This window comes from Ptiloglossa arizonensis, chromosome 7 (genome assembly GCF_051014685.1).
Source record: "Ptiloglossa arizonensis isolate GNS036 chromosome 7, iyPtiAriz1_principal, whole genome shotgun sequence".
NCBI lineage: Eukaryota > Metazoa > Arthropoda > Insecta > Hymenoptera > Colletidae > Ptiloglossa > Ptiloglossa arizonensis.
Genome location: NC_135054.1, coordinates 15588407 through 15615642, shown reverse-complemented (window position 1 = coordinate 15615642; position 27236 = coordinate 15588407). Strand labels below are relative to the sequence as shown.

Below are 27236 nucleotides of genomic sequence, written 5' to 3'. Positions count from 1 at the left end.
TTTCGCCCTTTCGCTTTTAACTGCAACGAAGACCTACATGCACGGTTCAGGGCGCGTTTTAACTTAACGGCTCGAGGCCCGCGTACGTGGCCGTAGCACACGAGTACACCGAACATTCGAAGAATGGAGACTCGAATTGAAGCTAAATCCGATTTAGATCAGAGGCAGTCATTGTGCCAGAACTATAATCTCTTCGAAAGCTCTCAACATCGTAATTGGAGCGTGTCTTTTATTCCTTGTTTCCTTTCTTCCGTCCTGTCCGCCTTTCTTTGGTGGCTGTCCTGTATGCTTACTTTCTTGGAGAAATGAATGAGATTAAATGGCGAAAAAGAACTTGCTTCGTCGCTACCTCCTTGAACGATCGTTTAACAAGGCACGGATCGATAACTAACGGTGACGAGATCTCGATACGAAGAAAGAAAATCATTTCTATCCGCTCGCTCGTACGAATCGCGGTTGATAATTATTTTTATGGCACGAGATTTTGGGTATAGTTCACTTTACAGGTATTTATGTACGATTGTAATCGTATTGGAAATTACCGAGCCATTGTATGCCGAAGGTAGCTGTGCGAAATAGCGTTTTAAAGAAACAGATAAATCTATTGGAAAATTTGAACGGATCGAGGTAATAATTAATTACGTAATTGCAAATTGTGGGAAGGAATAGATTCACTGATGAAAATAAAAATTCGTTCATAGTCATATTTGTATGAGTGTATTATCAATGAAATGGTGAAGTTTTCTAGATGAGAGTGAGTTCAAACATGACCTTGTTCAAACTATTTTTAATTATACACTATTCGAATAGCTTTTGGAAAACGTCCAAGAACGTAGAAATAAAAATAGTGAAAACGAAATCAGATTCAGATTCATCGTTGACGGTGAAGTAACGCTCTGGTGAGTATACAATAGAAAACAAAAAAATTGTTAATCTTTGGCATTTCTTTTAATTTATCCAACATCTGTATTGCACGAGGTTTGCGTTACTGTACACGTAACGTAAATATTCATTTACCGCGAGAGATGAGATGCAAGCAAATAAAGTGTGCAAAGAGGCGAGGTACAGTTGAAGTGCTGTTTCTAAACCCAACCTCTAAACCTGGTTGACACACCAAATACCCGCGCGACATCATTTTCAAGTTTCCACCGCCAAGGACGTGTAATGCGAGACTCGTGCAAGATTCTTCGAACGAAATACTCGTTAAGAGTCACCGCGCGGGCTCGATTTTGCCACTTTTATCGAGGAGTACCGATGCAACGCCTAATGTACTTAAAACGTTACCTAGCCGAACGTTACCTTAAATATATCAATCTTTCGTAAATGTGAATTACACTCGAGCCACGTACGCCCACAGCGGGAAACCAAAATTATTATCCTCTACCTGTTTCAACGGTATACGTCTACGCGAAAAGTCCCGAATCGTCGAGAGTCGTCGAGCTGTACCACCGTGTGTTTTCCACCAGGAATTAATTATTCCACGTATTGGTAACTTCGAAATCGTCGCCGGTAACAATGAATCGCTAACGTTGAATCCGGGCACGGCTGTTACGCTCCCCGACACTTGAAATTCTAGCGAACATTCCTAGCTTGATCGCGAAACGTGTAACCAGCAATCACGAAAGCGAATCGCAGCCATCCGCAGTTCACTATTAACGCTATTCTAGACGTTCCCCGGAACGGGGCATTAATTTCTAATTAACGTTCAACTGATACAGGACGACCTGGCATCCACTCTGTGGGCGCGTCACGCGGCATTAGTACGCGGTTGGTTTTATTTGAGCGTTCCTCGTGTGTGCCACGTCCTTTGCCCGCGCGAGCGCGCGCGAACCACCACACACGCGCTCGCACACACACCCACACGTATACAGACGCGTATTATTTCGGCTCCTCGCGCTTTTATGAATCCTCCGGCAAAAGTTCATGGTTCTCTGCATTACGCCGCGTTAAAACATACAACTTCTGCGCGACGAAAGAAAAGAAGACACCGGCGCCGTTTCTGAAAGCGGCGTAAATACTAATTACTTTCGCAGCCGTGGTTATGCAACCGGGGTCGAGCGTTTTCGCACCGAGGACATAAAGAAGAGGAGGCGAGCTAAAAAGGAGAACGGGACGTGAAAAGAGCCGGCTCCCGTCTTTGCACGCGATAATATACAAGGTGATTCAAGGAACTGGGACACCCCGGGACCCTTTACCATCGCGGAAGATTAAGGAAAAATTAGCGGTTGAAAAATGGCGGATAGCTTAATGAAATATGCCCGACTGTTCCCCCTGCCTCGGTGTGGAAACAATGCAACCGCAACGCGAGAATGCAATTCTTCTAAGTGGACACGGTGCACACTTTCTCGGAAATTGATTAATTGGTACAAACGAAAGATTAACTCCGTTTTAACGGTCGGAATGTTGGCATTTACTGTGCAACGAATGAATGTTTAAAGTTCAGGATCGGGGTACCTCATAGAAGGTGGGTATCTTTTTAATTATTTTTTTTTCTGTAACTAATTAGGTTGTAGATAGAAATTGTAGGGTTTTTAACGAAACTTTGAACGGTTATTATTGCACTGGAAATATTATTTACGAATCGATATTGTCTTCAACAGACCATCGAAGGTAATACACATGGATCTTTATCTAAATCTTCCAGCAAGCAAGTTCTTATTGGTTGTAGATTAAAGAAAAAAGATGTATATATAAAAATAGTCAAGTTTCGATGAAATGTTACTGTATTTTACAACACTTGATACGACTGTTACGAGAGAGATTAATCCGATATCGGAATAATCACCATTTTAGTGACTAATTCTTTCTACTTATATCTCCACTATTAATTCTTCTCGTATTTTCGAGATATTCGTATTAATTCTGCCAAAATTGAGAATATATAATTTAATAAAACGTTTATACACTCCAAAAAAATCGAGTTTCATTTTCACCAAAAAAAAAAAAACGAAATGACTTTCCGAAGAACCTAGTATCTATTTATTTCGATAAATATATTTACGAAAATCTCTAGGTTCGAAACGTTGAAACGAATACACGATTCAAACCGTGCTCACTATCGCTTCGTTTCTCACATTTCAAACACGAGGCAGATAAATCCTCGAGGAAGATAAATCCCATTAAATCGCGCCATACTATCTTCTATTAATACATTTTATCTTTGATGCGAAGAAAGAGCTACACTCCGTTTCAGTTTCTAGAATCACTCTGTATATACGTGCACAGTGCGAGAGTATATTTTTCCGGGATGAAAAGGTGAGCTGTTAAAACGGCGTATATCTCTCTAGCTGCAAGTTCCCGCAAGATTCTTATAGAAACCTAACACCGTCCCGTAAATCCAAGCGTGACTCCCTACCTCCGTCCAAGACGTAGTTAGCTGGCCAAATATCTACAGGTTGTTCATTGTCCCGTGTGTGTTATTCAATACAAACGTGCTGATTTCGTTAAACGTGTCCCTGGCCAACAGCCAGAACATTTACACCACTCGTGAACACACAAACTGCAAAAGTTCCGGACTGTGTCGTACCAGGTGCCTCCCAAAAACATAAACAGACCTCGGACACAAATTTCAAATTCACCGCGGAAGATGCTGATTTCTACGGGATGTTCCTCAACAGGTTACAGACGGAAAAAAAAAGAAAAAAACGACAAACAATTTTCTCGATTTGGCAAAAGAAACTGTTCGACACACAACTACACAGACGTGTTTAATAGAAGCACCATTTTGTATCGAGAGTTATCGTCGATGTTGGATATACAGTTGCAGGGAAACGGTGCTTATTTCAAAGATTTAAAATGGAGATTTCTGAAATTATGAATTCTAAAGTAACGAAACAGTCATTGGTACAATAGTCGATGGTCTAAGTATTTGATCAAGATATTAAAGTTTCCTGGAAGAATCTGATGCAAAAATATCTACGGAGATGGACGAAGAAATTTCATGAATTATACCTGTCGAAGATCAGAACGAGAAATTAAATATGTACGCGATGGATTATTTTATGAATGAATGTATGGATTGTTGTTATCTGTACTCTTATCGACGAAAAGATAAATTGATCCGACCGATATGTCGATCTTACGATACCCTTGAGACAAGAACATAGTAGATTCAGTCAAGGTGTGTTTACATACAATTATCACTGCTCGTAATAGATGTATGTACGCATACCTGAAACTCTAATCGCGATATCGATTCTATAATTATTCAGGTCCGACGATCGTGTTCGAGCAGTGACACACGAAAGCTATCTCAACGTTCTGGCAGCGCACCGATAAGAGAACAAAGAGTGCTCCAAAAATTAAAATTCCCTCTCGTCGAACGGCTCGAAGCAGCGCAGCCAGAAACTTTTAGAGATTTTAAAGGCCAATTCAAGTATCCATTGTACTTGAAAGCATAGCGATGTTGAACCACGACCTAAAAATATGCTTACTACTTTCCAAGATAGTTTCCAAATATTATATCCACTCCTTAACCATCCCTGGGGAGTACTTTCCTCTGCATAAAATTTTTACCGCTTCTACTGCAACCGGTACAGCATCTACAAAATACCCTCGAATGAAATTACGACCTTTGGTTAATAGATGCATACCTATCCTTTAGTAACATTCCTTTGTGGAACAAGCTTACGTACGAACGCGAAATTTAGTTTGAAATTAACGTTCGTTCGAATCCACGATAAAGTTCATTCGCAGCATCGGCTATAAACGTCAACATCGCGAATACCCCTCGCGTTATTTGAATTGAAACGATCGTAGTTAACCGTGCTCTCTGCAACTGTAATCGATAAGGTAAAGTCGAATTTTCTTACGGATGAAAATTCGAACGATTCGATTTCTTAATGAATTGAAAACGGTAAATCGCAATTTCGATTTTTCCTTCTCTCAGAAACGTCCGCAAACGTTTGAACGATTACACGAGATTCTACAGATCCCGTCTAACACGTGACAAAATAACCACCGTACCGGTTAACGTGCAATTACACCGAAAATACAAGCCGCTTAAAATATAATACACCGTATCGTGAAACATCTCTAGGAACCAGGACGCAAACAAGACGCGGGCTGTCGCCTTAATTTGAATCGTGCTGAAGACAACGTGACAACGATCAAATTGGATCACTCAAATTCTCCCTGTCCTCAACACGTGGCTCATTCAAATCCTCCCCCTCGGGTACGCGGCGCGCAAATTAAACGCGGCGCGCCGCCATCCTCCAGAAAGATGAAAAGCAAAAACCGGATAGGATGTGAAACGAAAAGAAACGGAACCGTGTAAGGACGCTAATTCTCCCTTCACTCTAATCACCCACTTGACGCGATACATATGATGTACATGACGTATAATATATGGCGAAGTGGTTTACACGCCCCCTAATGGGACTGGGAATAGAAAAGCCCGCCTTTCACGAGTCTTAACGAATATCGATGAATAATCAACGCACAACGCTGAAACGCGGATACACCTTGCGCCGGTGGTAAACACTCCTACATAAATTGGAATTTCCAGCGAATGTTGTTGCGCTACGAGCGCGAACCACCCTCGTATACAAAACACCGGTTACCGGAATTGCCGAGTAAGTGTAGTTACGCGAAATTAATAACAAGCGAGACAGAAACTAAGCGTTAATTCGCTCGGGACTTTGTAATTGCGGAGAAATAAATCGTTAAAAACGACGTAACAGCTCGCCGCGCAGTCTTCGCGCCGCGGGGCTGGGATTTGATAAGAGTTACGCGCCATTCGGTCCTAATTCGATATAAGTGATCGTCGTTCGTTTCTCTTGGACCTCGTCGATGAACACCGGAAGCAAAAATCACGCGACGAAAGTCACGCGAGAGTTTTTGGTTTCGATACGTCGCTCGAACGAATATAATTTGTTGCTCACCTCTGTTCGTTTTCGAGTAACTGAAATTCTTACGTAAATATTATATCCATTCACGTTGGTGGATGCGAATGCAGCACTTTCGGGGGGAAGTAATTACTCAGCTCGACACGAAATTAACTCCTAAGAACGAAAGGGGTTACCAAGGGTGCCAACTGCCCATTGTATTACTGTGAAATTACCCCGCTGGAAGACGTCTGAAAAGCACTTCGCGTTTCTTGGATTCACGCTTCAGATTCAGCCGGGGATTTTTCCGGATGAATTTATTTCTTACGTTTCCTTTTGTCGCGGCAAGCTCCATGTGTAATTGTTTTCCGTTTCGTTACGATCTTTGCACCGGGTTCGAAATTCTGCGAAATTTCACGGTTTTTTTTTTTTACGAAATTTTCTCGACGGTACTCTAAATTTTTTTCGAAACTTTCGAAGGGGATGCGACGATTTTTCTAGGGATATTAAAATTTACTCGAGATTTTTCGCACGACGAGTACCGTTATTGGACATTCGTATTTTATCTCGTGCGTGTTGCACAGGTATGAAACGAAAACTATGAAAAATTGTTTAATCGCTTCGTTAACGTGCCTGAGTTAACTCTACTTATCGACTAGAATAATAAAGAATGAAATAAAGAAAGAATATAAAATTTAGAGCAGAAAGTTTCAAATATGCTTTCGTAACTGCCCTTTAAATATTTAAAAAGGGAACGACGAAAGTGTTCATTTTTTAGACCCAACGGTGAAAGAGAGCGAGGAAAAAAGTGGATAATAATTAGGTATTGATATTATTTTTTGGAATGCTCGAAATGTGATTTTGAGAAAGAAAATATTTCCAAAGAAATATTTACGATGGAAACATAAAAATAAGTGTGATAACATTTTCAGTATGCGCGAAACGGTAAAATTACATTCACAATTTCCATTGAATCCTTTTCAAAGCCCCGATTCACAATTGCTTTGCTAGAACGTATTTTCGTAGTAACACGTGTATAATCAACGGGATAAAATTCACCGAAATTAGATAAAAGTGTTTGGAGAAAATTGCACAATCTCGGTGCGGACAACGCGAGTTTTACGCTGCTGGAGAATAATACGTGGGAAATAAAATAAACCGAAACTGTAAAACTTCGCGTGGCATTTATTTTCAGAATGCGAAAATAGAACCGGTCTCGAAGGGCCGTAAACACAAAGTATCGTACTCTTATCTCCGATTATTGTGTAACAAACCGAAGATAGAAAATTTCTTGTAGGTACACTCTACTTTCTTTAACACCGGAGCTGGTAGCTGTTCACGGTTAAGAAAAGCCAGTTCACATAATCGTAACTTCCCAATAACTCGCGATACGAGCAAACCCACGGTACACGTGGGAAGAAAAAGAAAAAAAAAAAGAAAAAATGAAGAAGAAAAACAAGAGCTCTCGGTAACCTCCATTGGAAGATCGAACCGGTAGCGAAAGATATGACGATTTCACAACGCTAGACGACCAGGAAATCACTAAGGGCTTCGGCGGAGAATCGATAGAGTGTCGAGACGTGAGAAATCCAAACGACTGGCGCCCTACTGCCGCGAAATTGAGTCCATTATCGCCCTGGCCAGGTACCCTCCAATACCATCGATATTCGTTTAACGCATCGTTTCCCCGCCAGAAGGGTGACAAACAAGGGTCTGGCGAGAAATATAAAATTTAGAAACCGAGGTCAGTGGCCAAAAAAAAAAAAGAAAAAGAAAGAAAAAGAAGAAGAAGAATAAAGAGAGAAAAAATCGAAGAAAGCCAACCGAATTACCGCAATGGAAAGAATCGAGAAGGGAAAGAGAAACAGTTGATAACCCATGGCTTTCAATTCCACTGAATCTTTAGGAAGATCCTTTTCTCTTTTTTTCTTCCCCTTTCATCGAAGAGAGAGAGTAAGAGAGAGAGAGAGAGAGAAAAAGAAAATAGAAAAAAAGAAAACCGGGCCAGGAAAAGGTAGGAACGAAGGTACTCCTATGATTAAAGTAAAAACTTTATTCATGAATTCCGCCGCATCTATTATACCCACTTGAATAAAATCTATCCGCGAAAGATTTCGTTTCCTAGATGACAATTCGTTCCCGCGGACGAAAATATTGAAATTCTGTAATTACACCGGCTGCTTTAGGGAACAATGGACCCGGAATAATCGACGCAGGAGGCGTGGAACGTTTTATTTCACCGTGTTCAAGGGAAAACCCGCATAAAAGGGTGCACGATTTATGGAAGTGGAGACGCGTTGACACGAGCGGTAGCCGGCCGGCCGGCCTCGCGGGGAGAGTTACGCGGTTCAAGCTGGCCCGGAACGCGAAGAAATTGACGAAGGGTTCCTGTTCCAGGAATAACGTCTGGGAAACGTTGTTACGTTGAGACCAAGTACCGGAGAATAAACATCAGCCGGTCAGTTCTCGCACCTTTCGACCAGCGAACTGGCCGTTGGTCCGCGGCGCGGATCCCTCGCGTTGCGCGTCTTTCCTCGCAAGTTTACGCGCCATTGGCCGCCAATCTTCCGAATGAGACTGTCGCTGCCGAGTGGATTCTCAAAGAGTGTTGCCTCGAGAACCAGACGGTGAAAAAATGCACCGTTGGTACGGCGAACGAGGGAAGAAAAAAAAAATATATAAGAAGAAAGAGTGCCGGGGAGTGAAGAGAAACGAGAGGATGATCACGAGGCGGGCGGAACGCTCGTACGTAAGAGGGAGGGATCTCGAGGGCGACGAATAATCACATTTAACACGTCGAAAGATACAGGAACGGTACCACCGGCCCCTCTTCCCGAGGAAATATCGCACATTGTATTCTGTCGGCGAACGGTGATCCTATAAACGGCGATATTACACGCCACGGTGTGGAACTTGCCGCGAACTCATCGCTATCCTCCAATCTGGGTGTACCGAGTGCAGGGATTCGAACCGTTTCGGGAGATCTTCTTGAACAGCGAAGAGGAACACGAGAAGTCTCGCGGTACTTGAAAAATGTACGCACGTTCGACGACGCTGTCGCGATTCCTGGCAACGGTTCCCGGTCTCGAAATAAGCGTGGGTCCGGGGGGACTCGGTCGGTTTTAAGAAATCATGGCGTCTGGAAAGTGCACGGTGGCTCGAAAGTCACGGTGTCTTGGTAGCGAGCGGGAGTTTTACGAGTCGCGGTATCTCGAAAGTCTTGGGAGTCTTCAGCGTCTCGAGAGCCTCGATAATCTTCGGAGTCTTCAATGTTTCGAAAGCCTTGAAACTTTCAAAAGTTTCGAATACCTCGTGTGTCTTGCACGTCTTGGATACCTTGAAATTCTTCAAACTATTGCACGTCTTGGATACCTTGAAATTCTTCAAACTCTTGCACGTCTTGGATACCTTGAAATTCTTCAAACTATTGCACGTCTTGGATACCATGAAATTCTTAAAAGTCTTGCACGTTTAGAATACCTTGAAATTCTTAAAAGTCTTGCACGTCTTGGATACCTTGAAATTCTTCAAACTATTGCACGTCTTGGATACCATGAAATTCTTAAAAGTCTTGCACGTTTAGAATACCTTGAAATTCTTAAAAGTCTTGCACGTCTTGGATACCTTGAAATTCTTAAAAGTCTTGCACGTTTAGAATACCTTGAAATTCTTAAAACTCTTGCACGTCTTGGATACCTTGAAATTCTTAAAACTCTTGCACGTTTAGAATACCTTGAAATTCTTCAAAATTTGCACGTCTTGAATACCTTGAAATTTTTGAAACTCTTGCACGTTTTGAATACGTTGAAATTCTTAAAAGACTTGAACGTCTTGAACATCTTGAGTACCTTAAAATTCTTGAAAGTCTTGAACGTCTTAAATACTTCAAATGCCTCGAAAGTCTCGAGTCTTAAACGTCTTGATTGACTCGAATATCTTGGATGTACTCCAAGTTTCGCATGCCGCGATATCGTTACGCATCTCGGTAAAATGTTATCGAAAATAAAAGAAATTTGCAAAGAACGTAAAAAATTGTACCGTCAGAGTGTCCCTTTATTTAGACGATTAAGATAAATACGAGAAAATTCCATGCTCGTAACGCCAGCGACGAACAGAGCGACGTTTATTCAAAGTTTAAATGTTTCCAGCGAAATACGATTGTGAAAAAGTTTCCTCGACATTGGAATAAATGCTACTGCAAACTTTCTTTATCACCAGCTCGCGTAGCGTGTTCTCCATTAGAAAATTCCAAAACCGAAATACACCCAATGCAAACTTTCCTAAGATTTATCTTAACCGAAAAGAAAAAGAAAAAATGAACTGTCTCGCTAAAAATTATTTCAACGATCCGTGGAATAATCGATACGAAGCACCGAAGGACTAGCCGTATACTTGCATCGAGAAACGAGTCCGATACCGCGATAAAAAAAGCTCGACTCCACGACTTACGCTAACGTACACACTTAGGTCGAATCCATAGACCACCATCGCGTCGAATCGTTTCTTCTTTCGCGTTTTCCTCCGCATAATGCGCAAAACCAGTCGCTCGTTTCGACCGAATAAAGGTACCCTCGCCCCGTTCTTAATACGAAACAAAGCATAAAAAGAATGTTTACGGATTCAATTGTACAGGTAACAGAGAACGTTGCGTATAATACAAAGGGGCAACGGCACCACCGCGGTGAAAGTTGCACGGTAATATTTCTGATGTAACGTTTTAACAAGCGCGGAAGATAAAAGCACTTCAAAGTACGGAAAAAACCGCGAGCGATACCATTGAGAGGAGGGAGGGAGGGTTTCGCGCTGAAGCTCTTTCCGTTCTTCGATTCCCAGGCCCCTTTGAAGGCTTCGGTACAATCATCGAGGGTTGTTTTATCGCGTTACCGCGGCCACGCTGTTTTGATCCGGTGTTTGATCTCGTCCGGTATAACGAGGTGTAAATGCAACGACTATGAGTAACGTTCGAGACTAGACGCAATCGATCGTCCCTTGATTGCACACCTTTCGCAACGTCCCCGGTCTCGGGACTTTCAAGTTCATTCGTACGCGAGAAGAAGACTCGACGTTACTCCTAGCGCGGCGTAGTAGAAAAAAAAAAAAAAACATATCATTCTTCCGATGACTTTTCCGCTTTCAGACCGACCGGTGTAGCAGGAGGTAGGTAGGTAGGTGGGTAGGGAAGGTCTTTCGAAAGAAACACAAAGGGGAAAAAGGAAGCCCGGAAGCCGCGAGGAAGACAACCGCGAAACTTTTCGCTCGTTCCCCGATATCAAGAGCCGGAGTGGAACAAAACTGGGACAAACTTTAGATGAGAGAATATCGATATCATCGGCGCAGAGGAGACAGTATTATTCTTCCGTCGAAGATTACGAAACTAGGAAGCATCGAACGCTGCTCCGGACCGACGGAGGTGACGTAAAGATTCACCGAGTGATTTCACCGAACGATCCCTGCCGGGAAGCTTTTTGCGAATCGTCATTAGCTTTACGATCTCGCTCGGTAGATTTACACGAACCGCTGTATAATAGGTCGTAGAAGAAGGTGACGATAAATTTCGTATTCTAGTGCTGTTAGATTTACAGATCGTCTCGTCTCGGGAACGGTCCCCGGGTAATTTAACGCGCGTTTCGCCGGGCATCTGTTTATACACTTCCCGGGACATATCCACGTAGCCAATCATATTTTCACGACGGGTAGATAAGTTCGCCTCATTACCGTGCTTCCTACGGTCCCTCGTCTACCTTCGTATGTAACATTTTTCCAACCTCCTTTGCCCGATATAGCCCACGCCACGGTGTGGCCGCAATAACAAAAAAAAAAAAAAAAGAAAGAAAAAACGTCGGTTGTCGTTTCACCGGGACGATAACTCGAGCAATTTTACAGCACGGTCGCGCGTTATTAATATACGAGTTACGTCGGGCAGAAGTGGGGGCTTGTACGCGCGTTGCGTGTTACATCGGTCTGAAAAGCGGGATTCGAGGTGGTTCACCGTGCGTGGAAAAAGGTACATTACGGGCCTTAAATATCACATCGTTTAATTCTCGTATTGTCGTGTGTTTGTAATTACATTCTGCCGAGTGAACAATTTTAAACGTTCGCCGCATTTGTTTTCACGCCGTTGGACAATACGAAAATGAAAGCGGCCCACGGTTTAATGCGATTCCACGTTTTACAAGTGGGCCGTTCACGCGCCATTCTTCCGAACAGGGTGTATATTTTTCACCCGAGCCGATAACACCGATTGGAAATTTTAATGGGAATTTCAATTTTCGTTCCTTCCGTATTATATTAACGCGAGCCAATTCCGAAACGGAACCGTTCGGCTCGGAGCAGTACGCGCGTATCGGTGAATTTTTCAAACAGTACATTTTTACGCAAACGAAAGCTAAGCGATCCGTTAATTGCTCCATTTACAGCGCATCGAATCATTCCATTAGCAATGTCGTTTACTTATCTTCGCGCGAACGTTCATACCTTGTTTCGGGGATGCGTTTATAGAAAATTTTATCTAAGTCTCTTCGAAAGCATGCTCTCGACCATCCGCGAGCTAAATTCGATACAGTTGGACGGAAATTTGTCATTTTTAATGAGAAATTTTAACATGGGAATTTCGTCCCATCGTGATAACGTTAGAGAATTTTAGACAGAATTGAGAGCTTTAATTATAAATTTCTACGATAACCACCAAACGTTGCATCGAGTGATTACTAGCTACTAGGATCGTTGCAACGTTTTTTATTTGCGAACGAATCATTCGAAATCTGCAAAGTTTTTTAAAAATGGAATTCAAAAGTTAGTCGAGAGATGGAAAAAATTATGGAAATCGATGCTCGACACATCGTTGGTTCGAAACGAACGTAAGTGTTCATTCTTTGCGCTAACAATTAGCATTGAAAAACAACATCACTTGTAAGATGACCTAATTTTATAACCCCATTTTTTATTTATTCATTTACGTGTGCAGTTACTTGTTAAAAGTATCTTCGTACTCCAAAAGTAAGTATTCCAAATGTTTCTTAAAATTAATTCCGACAAATTTCATTCATACTCGCGTCTCGTATTTACATAACACAAATTGATCTAGAATCGGAATATTTCCTTATACAATTATAGATGTACACACTTCTTAGGTCCCATACGTTCAGGTACACGCCCAAATGAATAAATAAATACAGAAAACAAGTAATTTTGTTGTTTCTTAAATTGTATCGTTAAGTAAATTTTTCCAAGCAATGTACAAAATGTAGTATAAACGTAAACTTAGTTGGGTCGTCTGACCAGTACCTGCTACTTCTACTTACGTTAGTATTTAACAACATTGACTGTTGTGGGTCTTCCGATTAGTTATTATAGAAGCAGATACCATTATCGATATTCACAAACACCGATTCGTGTAGAAATAGTCATAGTACGCATGTATTATACAATAAATGTTCAAACTTCTCAAACACGAAGCTACTAAATATTTCCGAGCAATCTGTGTCTTTTGCAGATCGAAATACTTTATTAATACGAACAGTCGTCACTTACCTTTAACCGAAGATCGTTGACGGTCCACACCCGGCTGGCATAATCATTGGACGCACCAAGGATCAGTGTCCCCGTAGAATCGAAGTCGACGGACATCACTCCAGCGTTACTGCCAACGAGCATACCTTTGCTCTCCACAATACCTGAAACAGAACATTTAGAATGAAATAACTCCGTAACGGAACGTTCCACTTGTTCTCGATTCGTTTCTCTTCAACCTGGTCCATCTCGAACCTTTTTCGGTACTCAGTCTCTATCTCGAACTTGATGTTCTCTTTGAACTCGATACTTCGATGGAACTGGACAACGTTTCGCCCACCACGACGAGAAACTCGTCACGTGCACACCTTTCGGCAACGAAGGCCGGTTAAAGAGGATTAAACGCGTAAAGACTTTCGAGAAGGGCATAGACAATGCACAGAAGTGTTGAGAAAGTGGGAGGAGATCGGGGAATATACGAAGAGGACGTGGAAAGGGCAGGTTAAGCGGATATAACCCGTACAATAAGGACGGATGTTTCATCCAATTTGCAACGTGGCGAGAGGATTACACTCGAGCAGGTTATAGCACGTGCGATCGCGCCGCCATAGCGGGGAAAATGTTTCTACCGGCAGCCAGGGTTTTAATAGGCGCCTCTATGCTCGCCTATACACACCACGCACAGATTGCACCAAGTAACCTGTTGATTCGTTAACATACTTCATTAAGTGGGTGGAAAAGAGCCTTTAGAGGAAAAGATACAACAGATACGACAGATTGTGTACACCTTGGTGTATTAGAAATTAGAAATTTGTATGTGTGCAACGTTGTGTTAGAAACGAATGTTACAAGTATGGTCGAAACGAGGAGAGTCGGTTCGAGATGAAACAAGGAATTGAAATAAAATGTATCTATTGGGATTTATCGTTAAATTTGTGTCGTCGAACACGCGTATCGTTTGGTCGAAGAATCGAAGAGCGATACGAGAATTATTTATCCGCGTGAAATTAAAATTGATAAGGCGTAGCGACGATAACAAATACCGACACCCGTCGTCGTATTTGATAATTCACCATTGAAAACGGACCGGTCGTTACGAAAGCCTGCAATTGATTTATCCGGGCAGCCATTATCGCGCAATTCTTTCTTTCGCCCCGAAATGGAACTAGTTGTCAAGCACGTATTTGTATTCATGAACAGAGGATGGCAACAAAGTTTTAATTACTTCATTATGGTAAGTTTTAATGAAGTTCCAAAGTGACTTTCGTATCACTTTATTAGCCCGTCCAGTCGCGCTAAGCGCGAGGAAATTATTTTCAATTTAATTATTTTCGATAAATATTCAAACTTGTAAAAGAGTGTACGGTCGGAGGCGGTGACTCTGCGCGCGTTTTCGAACGTTCGAATTGCGTGAATTTTTTTTTTTCTTTTTTTTTTTCCATTAATTCCCTCGTTCGAGCATCGATATTGAGAATTTATTTTATCTCCGCGATTCTTTTTTCCCCTCGACTGCTCGACGTTGTGCGTTTCGATCCAGGTCAGTGTAAGAAACGGCGAATTTACCGTAAACGGTGAGAGACGCACGAACGAAACGGAAGACGGTTAATAATGCACGCATTCTATCGCAGCTCGTTACGAATGCGAATAATAACGATGCCACTAAACAGATTACAGGGTCGAGGGAGATCTCAACGGTTGCACGCGATACACGCTTAGTAGGGGTTTTGTTCGAGATATCCTTGATTAATTGCGCACGTATTTAAATCCGAGAGCGGAGTTTCAATCGTACGATTTTTGTTTTTAATTAATCACCTTTTGTAACGGTCCAGAGCTTCACTTTCCTGTCGGCTCCACCGGTGGCAAGGATCCTCTCGACGGGAGACCATTGTACCGCATAAACTTCCCCGTCGTGTGCGTTCTGCAAGGGTTACGAAACGCTTGACGTATAAATTTTGAAAAATCCTCGCATGCAGGAAGCGACAGTTAATGTACCAAGCCTGTTTAATGACGATTACGCGTTTCGTTCGACTTGCACTGAAACTTTAGAACGGAAAACAATTCAGCGAGAAATTTCACAGTTTAAAATTCAATAATGATAAAATATTACTCATACCTACTCTCCAGAAGCGTCTAACGTTCTAAGTTGCGATATTCTTACATCGTCGATGAAAATCGAGGCGGATTATAATTAGCAAGGAAAAATTATTTAAGCATGATCCTAAAGTGTATAAATAACGCGAGTAATGTCGCAGGAATGTTCAAGTGTCGCGTCAACCGTGTCATTGATTTTGTAATTATTAAATGTGTTATACCAGGTAACAAATGTTATTCCCATTTGTGAAATACAACAGCTCAGATAACGCGAGCTTAAAAGATTGGTACACCGTTATAATCGTACCGTGAGATACAGTACGCTTTTAAACAGTACGATAAATTTATACTGTTTCCAGTTTTCATGCATAAAACATATCGTGCGTGATTATGGTAATGTACATTACGTAGAATACTTTAATGATGCAAATAATGTTCTCTTTACCAAACATTACCTTCTGATGCTATATGTGCATTGAAACGATCTAAAAGCTTTCTCCTTTTTCGAAATGTACGAATGCTAAAATACATCTCGTTAATAAACCGTAGTGAATATACGAGTCTCGATAAACAACCCTATTATCAACGCTATAGAAACGACTACGTTACTACATCTGTACCGAATATAGAAATATAGAAATATAGAAATATAGAAATATAGAAAATATAAAAATTCAAATATTGTTCCTAAACTTTTTATATATTAATACATCGATATATTCGTAAACATAAAACAAACATACTTAAGTTAAACAGTGTGACATTTTAATCCTATATTATATTCCGCATATTACTAGTAATATGCTATTCTTACATATACTAAACTAGAACACAACGAAAAGTAGATGTTTGCAATTGCAAATGCTGGTAAACCACAAACCTATGCAACAACACGTATACCGATATTCCAATAACATAACATGCATAGGTAAGAAATGTAAAATCCATAAAAAATAATAAGAAGCACTCGACAATAACGTCTATCGCTATCAGATAACCTATTGTTATAAATACAAGATACTAACATAAACCAGAAGACATTATCCTGATGTAAATATTTTAATATATCAAATACAATCATTACTAACAAACTGCGCTGCTAATTGTAGAAAATTCTCAAATGTCGTCGAAAAGAATTCATCAACAAAGACATATATATTTTAGATATACTATCTATATATATATATATATATATATTACTATATATAAATTTAATATACTTTTAGTGCCCCATATTTCAATAAATTAAGTACTATTGCAGTCAATCCAGCCTTTTAACTCAGGAATACTTGCAGGAAGTAATTAAAATAATACGTTTATCCCTCGCTCATTTTCAAATACGTTATATATATATAGATTGTCGTTTTTAAAACAGAACACGCAATATCCATTGTTTTCAACTATACGGAAAAAATGTTTTAGACGTAATTTGGACGAATCGAGTGCAACCAAAAATTTTTTTCAAATCATTTTCTTGAAGTTTTCTTCAAGACCATATGTTTTAAAATTTTAGAAATCATCGATATATTATAACACATAGTGTAATAAAATCTCGTCCGTATCTGTTATTTAAGAAACCATTTAAATTACATAAATACATTTTTAATGACCAATAATTTTTTTTAAATTAAACGAATAAATTGTTTTGCACCAATCTGAATCAATTTTCTGTATTGTCAAGAACAAAGGAAATAAATAGGTGATCCGTTTCTGATAAGACACTCTACATGAATAATATTCATATCACATGGTTTGTATATTTATCTGAATACTTGGACGATATCGTATTATCAGTGTGATAATCAAATCTACTAAACAATGCAAATAATTACCACACAACTATGTATACTTTAAATTGAAAGAAATTGTATAAATACCATACTGGACGTTCGTTATGGAAAATAAATAATTTTATCGAATCCTGTGTAAAAAGATTAGTTGACTATAACCTAAGGAAACAACAAGTTTCTTCGTACAGATCTTTGCATGTATAAAAGCAAAATCGTATGGAAAATTCTGTATGTATCCTATTCGTAAATCTCGTATAAATTAAATTTATTATATAATCATACTGCTTCTTGTCATTTTACTTGTAGTAATTTCACTGGTAAGTCCTCGACTTACACGGTTAATTCGTTGTAAAATTTTCCAGACACGTCGAATTGCATAAATACTGATCTTTCTTTCTCCCTGCGATACATTTCGTGCACAATTTCGATTTAAAAAAATCAACAACAATCAACGTTGTCTTAGAAACTTAAACTTAAAATCCGTGTGTACTCATTCGCGAAACGAGAAAATTGAAGAGAAGAAAACTTTATTCGATACCTACGTACACACGTGTGTAAAAAAATACGTGTAAGGACGTAAGTATGTACAAAACCGCATGTCTATGAATCCACGTAACTCGAGACCGCGTAACTCGAGGACTTACTGTATGTCATAAATTAAATTTTTGTCAACGTACAAACGTGACGGACACTTTTGTCGGTACTGCGGTAGGAAGACCAGCGATTCCTTCTTTTAAACTTGATCGATCCAGATTAACAGGTTGTGTATCACGAGCCGCTTCCTCCAGCTCCTTTTGCATCCTTGCTTGTTTCTTTCTGGAAAAGAAAAAAGAACAAACGTTCCCGCAGTTGGTATGGGTTGAAGAATAGTTAAAAAGATAGGAAAAAAAAAAAGAAAAATAATGTTACATGTAAATACCCCAAACAAACGTCGAAAAACACCTTTGGTCTTTGAACGAATCATCCAATTGTTAAACCTCATGCAAAATAAAAGAATTAGTAGAACTATGTCTTCGCTGTTGTTACTCGTTAATATTAACGTTAGATTATATTAGTTGTGTTTATTCGACTGCTTGACGATCGTTACGGTCGATGTTTATAACTGTAAATGTACTTTCAGCAACGGTATGCGTTTAATAAGTAAGCACAGTTGCCCTTCAAGCTTTCTAAATTTGCTGGTTGGAAGAAAATATTTACACATGTCATTTATTAATTAATTACGCAACGATACACGTGAAACGTTTGTGTGCATCAAACGTGGACAAATAGAAGAGGTGTGAACGTATGTGGACGTTCGATGCGATCAGGTTCCTTTAGCGAACGGCTCAAAGCTGCAGAATAGCGCGTTAAGCGTAATTTCTGTCACATCACTTGCTCAAACTTACCCAAATTTTGCTATGGTATGCATCAAAAAGGCTGACGGGCTGGAAAAACTCTCACTGAAACGAAAATGTCAAGCAATGTGATGTGCTAGCGTGAGGAAAACAAATGAAACTCTATACTGACAGAATCTCATGTCCCACGGCGGAAAACTTAACGTTTTATTAACAGTATTAACAACTGTTCAGAAGACTCGAACGTTTATCCCTGATGCATGCTGTCCCTAATAACTTCTATCGAGCATTGAACACCGATGTGATCGCACAAACTTAATTAATGTAAATAATAAATTGCTCATGTTACGAAATATAATACAATGACTTGACTTTAAACTTTTTATGTGGATTTCAGTTAATAAACAATTTTCTTCGCCTACATCGTAATTTCAAGGAAATTTACGAAACGTTGATACAATTGCAAATTGAACCCATTCGTGAACAAACTCATCAATATCACTCATTTTCGGTAAGTTTTTAAATGTAAGAAATAATTGAATACACAATAATTTCAAATAATATTGAAAAGCATTGTGTATACTATATTTTCTATTTGTGTTCAATCGTGATCTGAGTATACCATAATCTTAAAGTGTTATCGAAATGTTTGATTGAAAAAATACAAATTATTGAGCGACATTCTGATCAGGAGTGATCATGTACAATTATTGCTACCGATGTGTAAAATAATACGACTGAAATTATAATTTAATGGATATCTCGAATTTAATTTTAATTAGAAGAATTTTGTTTCGTCAACCTAACATAGATTGTAATGTTAAGCTTGATAGATAACAAATTCTTATTGACTGTTTATTATTTTTATCGTACAAACATCGTGTAAACAACGAGAACAAAATGTGCGAGCTATGAAACTATCAAAATTATTTAATCGTAAAGTATATTCAAATTAGTATGAAATGTCGTGAAAAAAAAAATTGTAAGGTGTAAGTTTCATATAATAGTTTATAATTTTTTATCAATCATTGATTAGTGAATGTTGACCTATTAAAATGTAAAAATAACATATCACAGGTACAAGTATACGGTACAAATATTTTTATACTAGTTTCATAATTGAATAATTTCCATGGATAAAATAGCTACTAACGGCGACATCGCTTCCACGAAAATTTTGATTTTGTTTTCAAAATTTGTAAAAGAGTCCAATATGCAAGTATCGGACAATCTTTTTTACCGATTTGTAGTATACAAGGATAGAACGTCACCATTTGAAACATAGAGGGCGTTTTTCCATTCCTATTAATATTTTGAAAACTATAAGAAATTATTGAATAAAATGTTGAAATAAATATCGAACACTTTATTGTGCTGTATAAAACTACGAGATAATTCAATTCGTTATTTTAAAGTTACATTAATTTCCCCGCTTCGCGGATATTTTTAAATCATTCAATGTTTCTCAATAAACGAAAAATGTGCAAAATGTCATTTTAAATAGAAAAATGTATCGAATCTACTAGACAACCCAGTTATGTTGATAAGAATAAATAATAATTGTAATCGAATCGAAAACAATTAAACCGTTCGGAGCCACTAAGGAGCTAACCCCACTTTATTGTTTCGCGTACTAGTTATTTCTGAAACAGAGGGGTCAACTGACATGACATAAAAATGTCGTGTATCGTATGACTCACACTGGAGTCAAATTTACTTATTCGTTACGTGGCAACAATTTATAGTAAATACGTATAACAAATCGAGAATTGTTCACTCTAGATGTATACGATAATTGTTTATCGCGGAAATAATATGTAAATTATCCCGAAATCGTGACAAGAAATACTTGAACATTTTCATATGTATAATTTCGATTTCGAGATATTAGCAATTACAATCTTTGCGACCTCTGGCGTGCATTATTTTATTTTCGTAAACGCACTCGTTATACTTTACTTAATTCGTATACATTTAATACGCTAACGCATAAAACTTACCTTTAACCGACAATTTTATATTATACGTAATTTTACATAAAAAAAGATTCGCTCGCGTATCAGTAAATTGTAATGTATGCGGGCAATACGTACGTTATAGATATTTCTCTTCATCCTTGCACAATAAATTCTAATCTTAATGGTTTATTGAATTTTCTCGAATGCTGGTTTCCGGATTTTTGCTCGTACGTCAAAGGACTGTAACGATATCCAATTTAATTTGATTAAAAATTCAAAGAGGGACGCGTAACCGTCGCAGGTCGCTGTCCTTTTCATAGAAAATTATATAAAATGAAAATTACTGTTCACCTGTAGCTGGTAGAGCCAATGTTGAGTGCAACTGCGATTTCGGTGCATAAAATATTGTTTACACTTGAAAAATATACGCTTGAAAATGTATTATAACTTTTTAATTTAGACGCGACGAATATGAACCTGCACCGATGCGCGTTTCCCATGTGAGTGGGTGTACGTAACGACGCGCACCGACGCGCGCATAACCGCCTAACGTTTTAAAAGTGGCGCTGAATTCAAATTCAAAAATTTGAATTGCTCATATCTCGAAAACGAAGCTTCAAACTGTAAAATAATACAGTTCGTTTCGATATCTTTTAATGCAACAAATTTTCGTGTGACCCATCATTTTAGATCATCCTGTATCATGAGTACAATACACATCTGTTTCTTTATAATTAATTGTGTGCGCCTTACGTTGAGAAACGATAAGGATTTACAGAGTATTAAAACTTCAGATAACACGTTGCAATGTATTTTCAAAATTGATTGTCTCGTAAATGAAGCTTTGTTTGAACTAATTGTATTCCTTATTCACGACTGTACCTCTTATTGCGAAGCAACCTGTTAATACGGTGTGATGTTTAATGCAATAATTTACAATTACTACGACGCATTCATTACAAAAATGACATTTTACAAATACATACTAAATATTTTGAATAAAATTTTGCACATTTTTTGTTCTTAGACACTAATGACAATTTTCAAAAATAAATTTTTTGTAAATTTTTAAGAAAAAATAAAATTATCATACAGTTTAACGCAGCGCAACAAACCATTCAATGTTTACTTAGATGCTTCATTTATATCTTTCATAGTTTTCAAGATATTAGTAGAAACACATAAATGGTTGCTGTTCTCCAAAAGGTTGATACATTCTTGCGAACTAAAAACAGGTCCAAAACAAATTGCCTGACACTTGTATCAGACTACTCTACAAACTGTCAGAGTTTAAGAAAGAAAGAGAATTATAGTATAAACAAAGATCCCCTGCAAGTAAAGAAAGACATGTATATATTTTTGTTATGTATATGTACATTCTCCTTCTTTGCAGTTTATTGAGCTTATAGTAAATTAACTGCTAAGATATAAGCAGCAGCAATGTATTTAACATTGTGATCAATTTCAGGTTTAAAGGATAGTATTTTGTACAATGTTCATTATATATAATTATTTCATTCAATTAAGAATTTATAACTTTAAATAACAGTGAAATTACTCACATTGTAATCTATATTATATTCTAGCAGGAGTGATGTATTTATAATATACTAGTTTCAAAACAGTACATTATATAATACAATGCAAATGTATATTACTGTAACTGTTATTCAAGTTATAAAATGAGCAGTAAAATCTTTAACATAAGTAATTAGTTTTATCAATATTCCCCATTAATGAAGAAATATATTACATGTAGTTCTATAATGAATAATACTTTATTCTTCTTCTAGGCTTTTATACTAATAAACTTTCGCAATAATATCCCTCATATTTTACCATCAAATGTTCAAAGTATCAATCATGGATTGAAAAGAATTTTGAAATGAATATATACAAAGTACTATTTACATAATCAAAAGACAAATATTAAGTTGTTGATCATGTTGGACAAAAACTTAATGAATTTCAAATAAATAATTCATTCTCTCGATTAAAATCGCGTAAATATATAGATTGCTTTTGTAAGTTAAAAAAAATAATTAAAAATAAATACTTGAATAAATACTTCTATTACTGTATTTTGTTTAAAGAAAAATGTCAATAGCTTTAGTTTTTAAGAAGTGTGGATTTGAGAAAAAATGTTCTTACAGTATTTATATCCTTGTAATAATTTTATCATTTAATATTGTTTCCTATCAAGTACCAAATACTGTTTCAAGAGCATCGCATATTAATCGAAGAGCTTTTCAAATGAACTAAAATTATATAATGTATATATGTTGTATGTACCTGAAATTTATTTTTCTTCAGCTGATTAATAAAATATTTAAACACATGTCAACAAACAATATAAATTAAGGCTTAAAACAAACAATTAGGAATATAGAAAATAGTTTGAAGGACCTAGACAGAAACAACAAACCAGAATAAAATAGAAACCCACTGCAAAAACCCGCTTCTTATATGTACACATAGTAAAAGAAACAAATATATACCTTTTTAAGAAACAAATAAAAATTACTATGTGTTACATATAAAAATATAAAAATCTTTAGCCTAATTATACTACACTTCAACAAGAAGCATCCATTCTTCCTTTTCAATAACAATAGTAAATGTGCGTAAGGATAGAAAGATTTCAAAATATTATTTACAATCATTATATAAAACATAAGTTGCTTTATATTAATAAAAAGATGATAGAAAAAAAAGAAAATAATTCATATTAGTAAAAAGCTAATAAGAAAAATAAATATATATATATACTCACTTCAAAATGTTTTCATTTTCTTCATTCACTTTCTCCGCATCTCTAGTTTTGTACTTAATTAAGCGTTCTACTAATTGACGATTTTCTTCCTAAAAATAGACACAATTTATTAATTTTTACAAATATAATTTATTATGTATCGATAAAATATATTCCCATATTTATATTATTGTACAATAAATACCTGTATTTTCCTAATCTTTTCTTCTAAAGATGTGAAAGCAAGTTGTAGAGCTTGATATTCGTCAGTCAGCATTTGATTAATACCTTCTAATTCTTTTTCTCTGCTAAGGCGATTATTAATTTCTAAACGTAAACTCGCATTAAGCTCGAGACTTTCAGCAAGACTACAAATTCCATTAATACAATATGATCAATAAGTTGCATTTATTACATATGCAGTGAAAATAGATTTTAAAGAGGAAATATTAAATACCTGGTTTCCTTGGCTTGAATTTCTTTTGTCATTTCTTGTAGTTTATTAGTAAGGTCTACTATTTGTTGTGTGTGTTCTCCCTTTCTTTTATGCAATGTTGCTAGTTCTTCTGCTTGCTTCAAAAGACGAGCATCAAGTTCAGCATTTACACCTGGCATGAGAGTTCCACTAGTTGTTGTGCGACGTAGAGTTTCATTTGCTATAGTTAATTGAATATTTTCTCCACGCAATGTATTTGCATTTTCAAACAATCTGTTATCTACAAATTAAGAAGAATAAAATGAACTTCTCGTTCAATCTTGTATTATAAATATGCTTTACTCCGTACCGTAAATGTAACAAAATATTGAATAAAACTTTAATATCGATACTGGATTTGAATTGATTCACTTAAATTAGTAAAGCTAATCAAATTCATAAATATAAAGTGGAGAATCTTACGTAAACTAATGAGATCTGCAAAACAATATGTTTCTCTTCTATTTCTTTCTTGAAGTTGAGAAATTAAATCTTTTCTCCATTTGTTATCTTCTCTAGAAAATAATGATACACCTGTTTCATTTGCAGCCATTTTCACTGTATAAAATAACTCGTAGGTCTTCTTGTAATCTGAACTGATTTTTGTTGTTTCTTAACAAAATCGTATAAAAATCATTTGACAGTTGGTAGATATTTTAACAATCTTCACTTCTTAACATACACTGTTTTTCCACAAAAAATTTAGTTCTGTTCAGCAAAGTCGCATTCGAATGTTAATCGCTATCAACATCGAAAAATTTTATATTAATCACATGACATTTAGGTTTACTACAAATATTTTTAATTATGAAAATAGCTAGTCTAACCTAAACATACCAAACACTAGACTGTTACCCTGAAATTGCCTGTTATTCAAAATATCGATATATGCTGTTTGCGAGTTTGCGATATGTATATTTCAAATCCAGTCCAGATCAGTTGAGTCGATAATAACAGATAAAATATTTTTCCTTAATTAATATTTGGTAATTTCAATAGTTTAGATCACCGTGCATAAATTAATAATAAGAAGAGCTCATTTTATCCATAATAAAAATGGAATATATTCGACAAAATTAAAAACATGTGTGACAGATGATGAAACAGTTTTCTTCTTTATGTCACCATCAAATCCTGACATTATCCAGGTTCGATATATGTTCAATTTTATTAAATATTTTCGCTAACTTTAATCGAATGAATTATTTTCTTGAAAAATGATATTTTCTTGTCGTACGTATACTTAGATGGAAAATATAACAAATACACCATACTCGTCATGAAAAAAGCTATCCGTGTTACTCAAAAGATATCGTGTATTTAAAACACGATTGTTAAATCGAATATAATTACTATTGCATGTTAAATTTTTCCCTTCTTAAACCGATGAAATGTAGACAATAGTGCATTTTCATTGACATCTCCTAAATTCAAAGACGTTCTATAATGAAACATCAAAACTACGGTATCCAAAAATATTGTGGTAAAAAATCAAAAAGAGCTACTGTTGGCATAATGGATATAACTAATAGGTACACATATATTTGTTTGCATAATTTCCGAATAAATTTTGTTATATTTCAATTCCTATAAATATATTTTAATCTTGATTCTTGTTTGAAATTTGAATGCGAAATAATACTATTAGAAATCGTATTCCATATTATTTAGTTACAGAAATGGTGGTAAAATAAATAAAAAACAAAAAGGTCCATTGTATCAAAGACACAAAAAATTTCATACGAGTGTTTCTCGCAATTCTAATTCAATGGAATATTTGTTTTATGCAATACTTAATACTGAACAATATATGGATCAGGGAACAGCAGCAGCAATAGTAAGATCAACACAAATTTAGATTACTTGAAAACGTTTGTTAAAGTAACTTTGAAGTACAATATAATTTATTGGAGCAATAAACAACTACTTTCAATTGTACATAAATAATAACAATTATTTATATGTGGAAGATTACTTGTGATATTGAACTCGTTAATTTTAGATAGCAGACGGTTTGATTTCTCTTTATAGTAACTTGGACGCTGATCAACAAAAATGGCAATATGTTGATATTTGGACAAGTCAAGGGTAATGCCTACATTAGTACTTTTCTTGTATTTACACTCGCAGTTAGATTCTAATATTCGTGCTATATCTAATCTTTCGCGAACAAAACGAGAGATAGAAAGATATAATTTATTTATATAATAACAGAAGAAGAATAGTAATCTTGGAGGCATGTGATCATAAACATTTGAAGTATCTCGAGGACGAAATGAAGCTTTTAGGAATTGATACTTTCGCAGTTCGTGAAACTTGGGGTCGCAATAAATCAATTATAATGTTGGCAGTGTTTGGCTTAAGGGAAGAGCTGGATGAATTTTTCGAAGGGCTGTCACATTTACGATAACGAGAATAAATGCACACACGATAAATAATTAATTGGTAATAGGAGTGAAGGAAATTTCTCAATGAACGTATCGAATAAATTATCCAGTATACAATAAATTGTATTTAAATCGCTAAACGATCGAGGTTTCGTATTTTCCTTATAATTGTTATGTTCGTAAAAGCAACGTTGTACGTTTCTGTACCGACCGTTGATATATTTGTAAAAATGTTCTTTGCGAGTTTTTCCGTAAACTGTGGTAAACGCGCAAATATTCAATCGTATTCTGTAACACGCGACGCGTCTCGTGTACTCGTTTCGCACTTTCAAAATTGAAATTCTTTCGAATCGCGTCACTTACCATCGGAGTAATCGAGGATACCGGGTGTCTTGAACCACGGACGGGCTCTAGTAGTGCGTTCGATGGTAGCGTTACATACGCTTCGTGAATATTGCGGACGAAGGGACAAACCAAAGGACATAGTGCATTAAAGCGCCAAAGGTTGCACGCGAAGCGGCGCCACGCCCGCCCCACCATGCTGAACGCTTAGTCAGAGGGGACAGAGGAGAAGCTGTTAGTCAGTCGGCGCAGTCGCTCGCCGCGTTTTATGCAACCAGTCTTGCTTCGGAGCGAGTGAATCTACTTCTCCAGCCTTTGACAGACGGGGAAAGCGTGTGCAGTGGCATTGGTGTCCGTCTGGCCGCTCTTGCTGGTCGGTCCTTGTCAATCGTACGGCTGACTGTTCCGACGAGGCAACCGATTCGGCCCGATCCGGTTTTCTTCGTGCTCGAGACATAGTACGATTGTGTAAACGACCGTACTACGTATAGCGTATTCTCGTCAGTTGCGTGCGCTGACTTTGCCGGCGAGAGCCAAGCCAGGGTTTGAAGGCGGTGTCGATTGTGTATTCGGCACCATTGGCATCGCTTAAAATTTTACATACGGTCCGCAAACCAGGCTCGGTTATACGGTTGCGAACTCGTGTCTACCGATCGAGTGCCAGTGCGACGTCAGTCGGGCGTGCTACACGGGTGTATTATCCACGACTGTGTACCTGTACAAGTGTGTATGTGCGTAACGTGTGCGTAGAGGAAAACAAATTCGTCACCGTT

General features: G+C 37.4%; 1 protein-coding gene and 1 long non-coding RNA gene across 5 annotated transcripts; both read right to left on the bottom strand.

Annotated features, from left to right (window-relative positions):
• Window positions 1-13239: 13239 nt before the first annotated feature.
• On the bottom strand, window positions 13240-26671 carry LOC143149352 (autophagy-related protein 16-1-like). Of its 4 annotated transcripts, none has more exons than XM_076316666.1 (9): window positions 26485-26671; window positions 24158-24475; window positions 23717-23975; window positions 23465-23627; window positions 23281-23369; window positions 18601-18654; window positions 17893-18031; window positions 15147-15252; window positions 13240-13498 (listed from the first exon to the last, which is right to left on the bottom strand). In XM_076316666.1, exons 2-9 carry the CDS (start codon window positions 24285-24287, stop codon window positions 13332-13334), a joined length of 1107 nt encoding a protein of 368 aa, XP_076172781.1. In that variant the 5' UTR covers window positions 24288-24475; window positions 26485-26671; the 3' UTR covers window positions 13240-13331. The 4 variants fall into 4 exon arrangements, with proteins under 4 accessions (XP_076172781.1, XP_076172782.1, XP_076172780.1 ...); XM_076316667.1 differs by lacking the exon at window positions 26485-26671 and adding an exon at window positions 24572-24588; XM_076316665.1 differs by lacking the exon at window positions 26485-26671 and having other exon boundaries at window positions 24158-24524.
• On the bottom strand, window positions 20660-21190 carry LOC143149405 (uncharacterized). Its single transcript, XR_012992768.1, has 2 exons — window positions 20859-21190; window positions 20660-20747 (listed from the first exon to the last, which is right to left on the bottom strand). It is a non-coding gene; the product is annotated as an uncharacterized LOC143149405 (long non-coding RNA).
• Window positions 26672-27236: the final 565 nt, after the last annotated feature.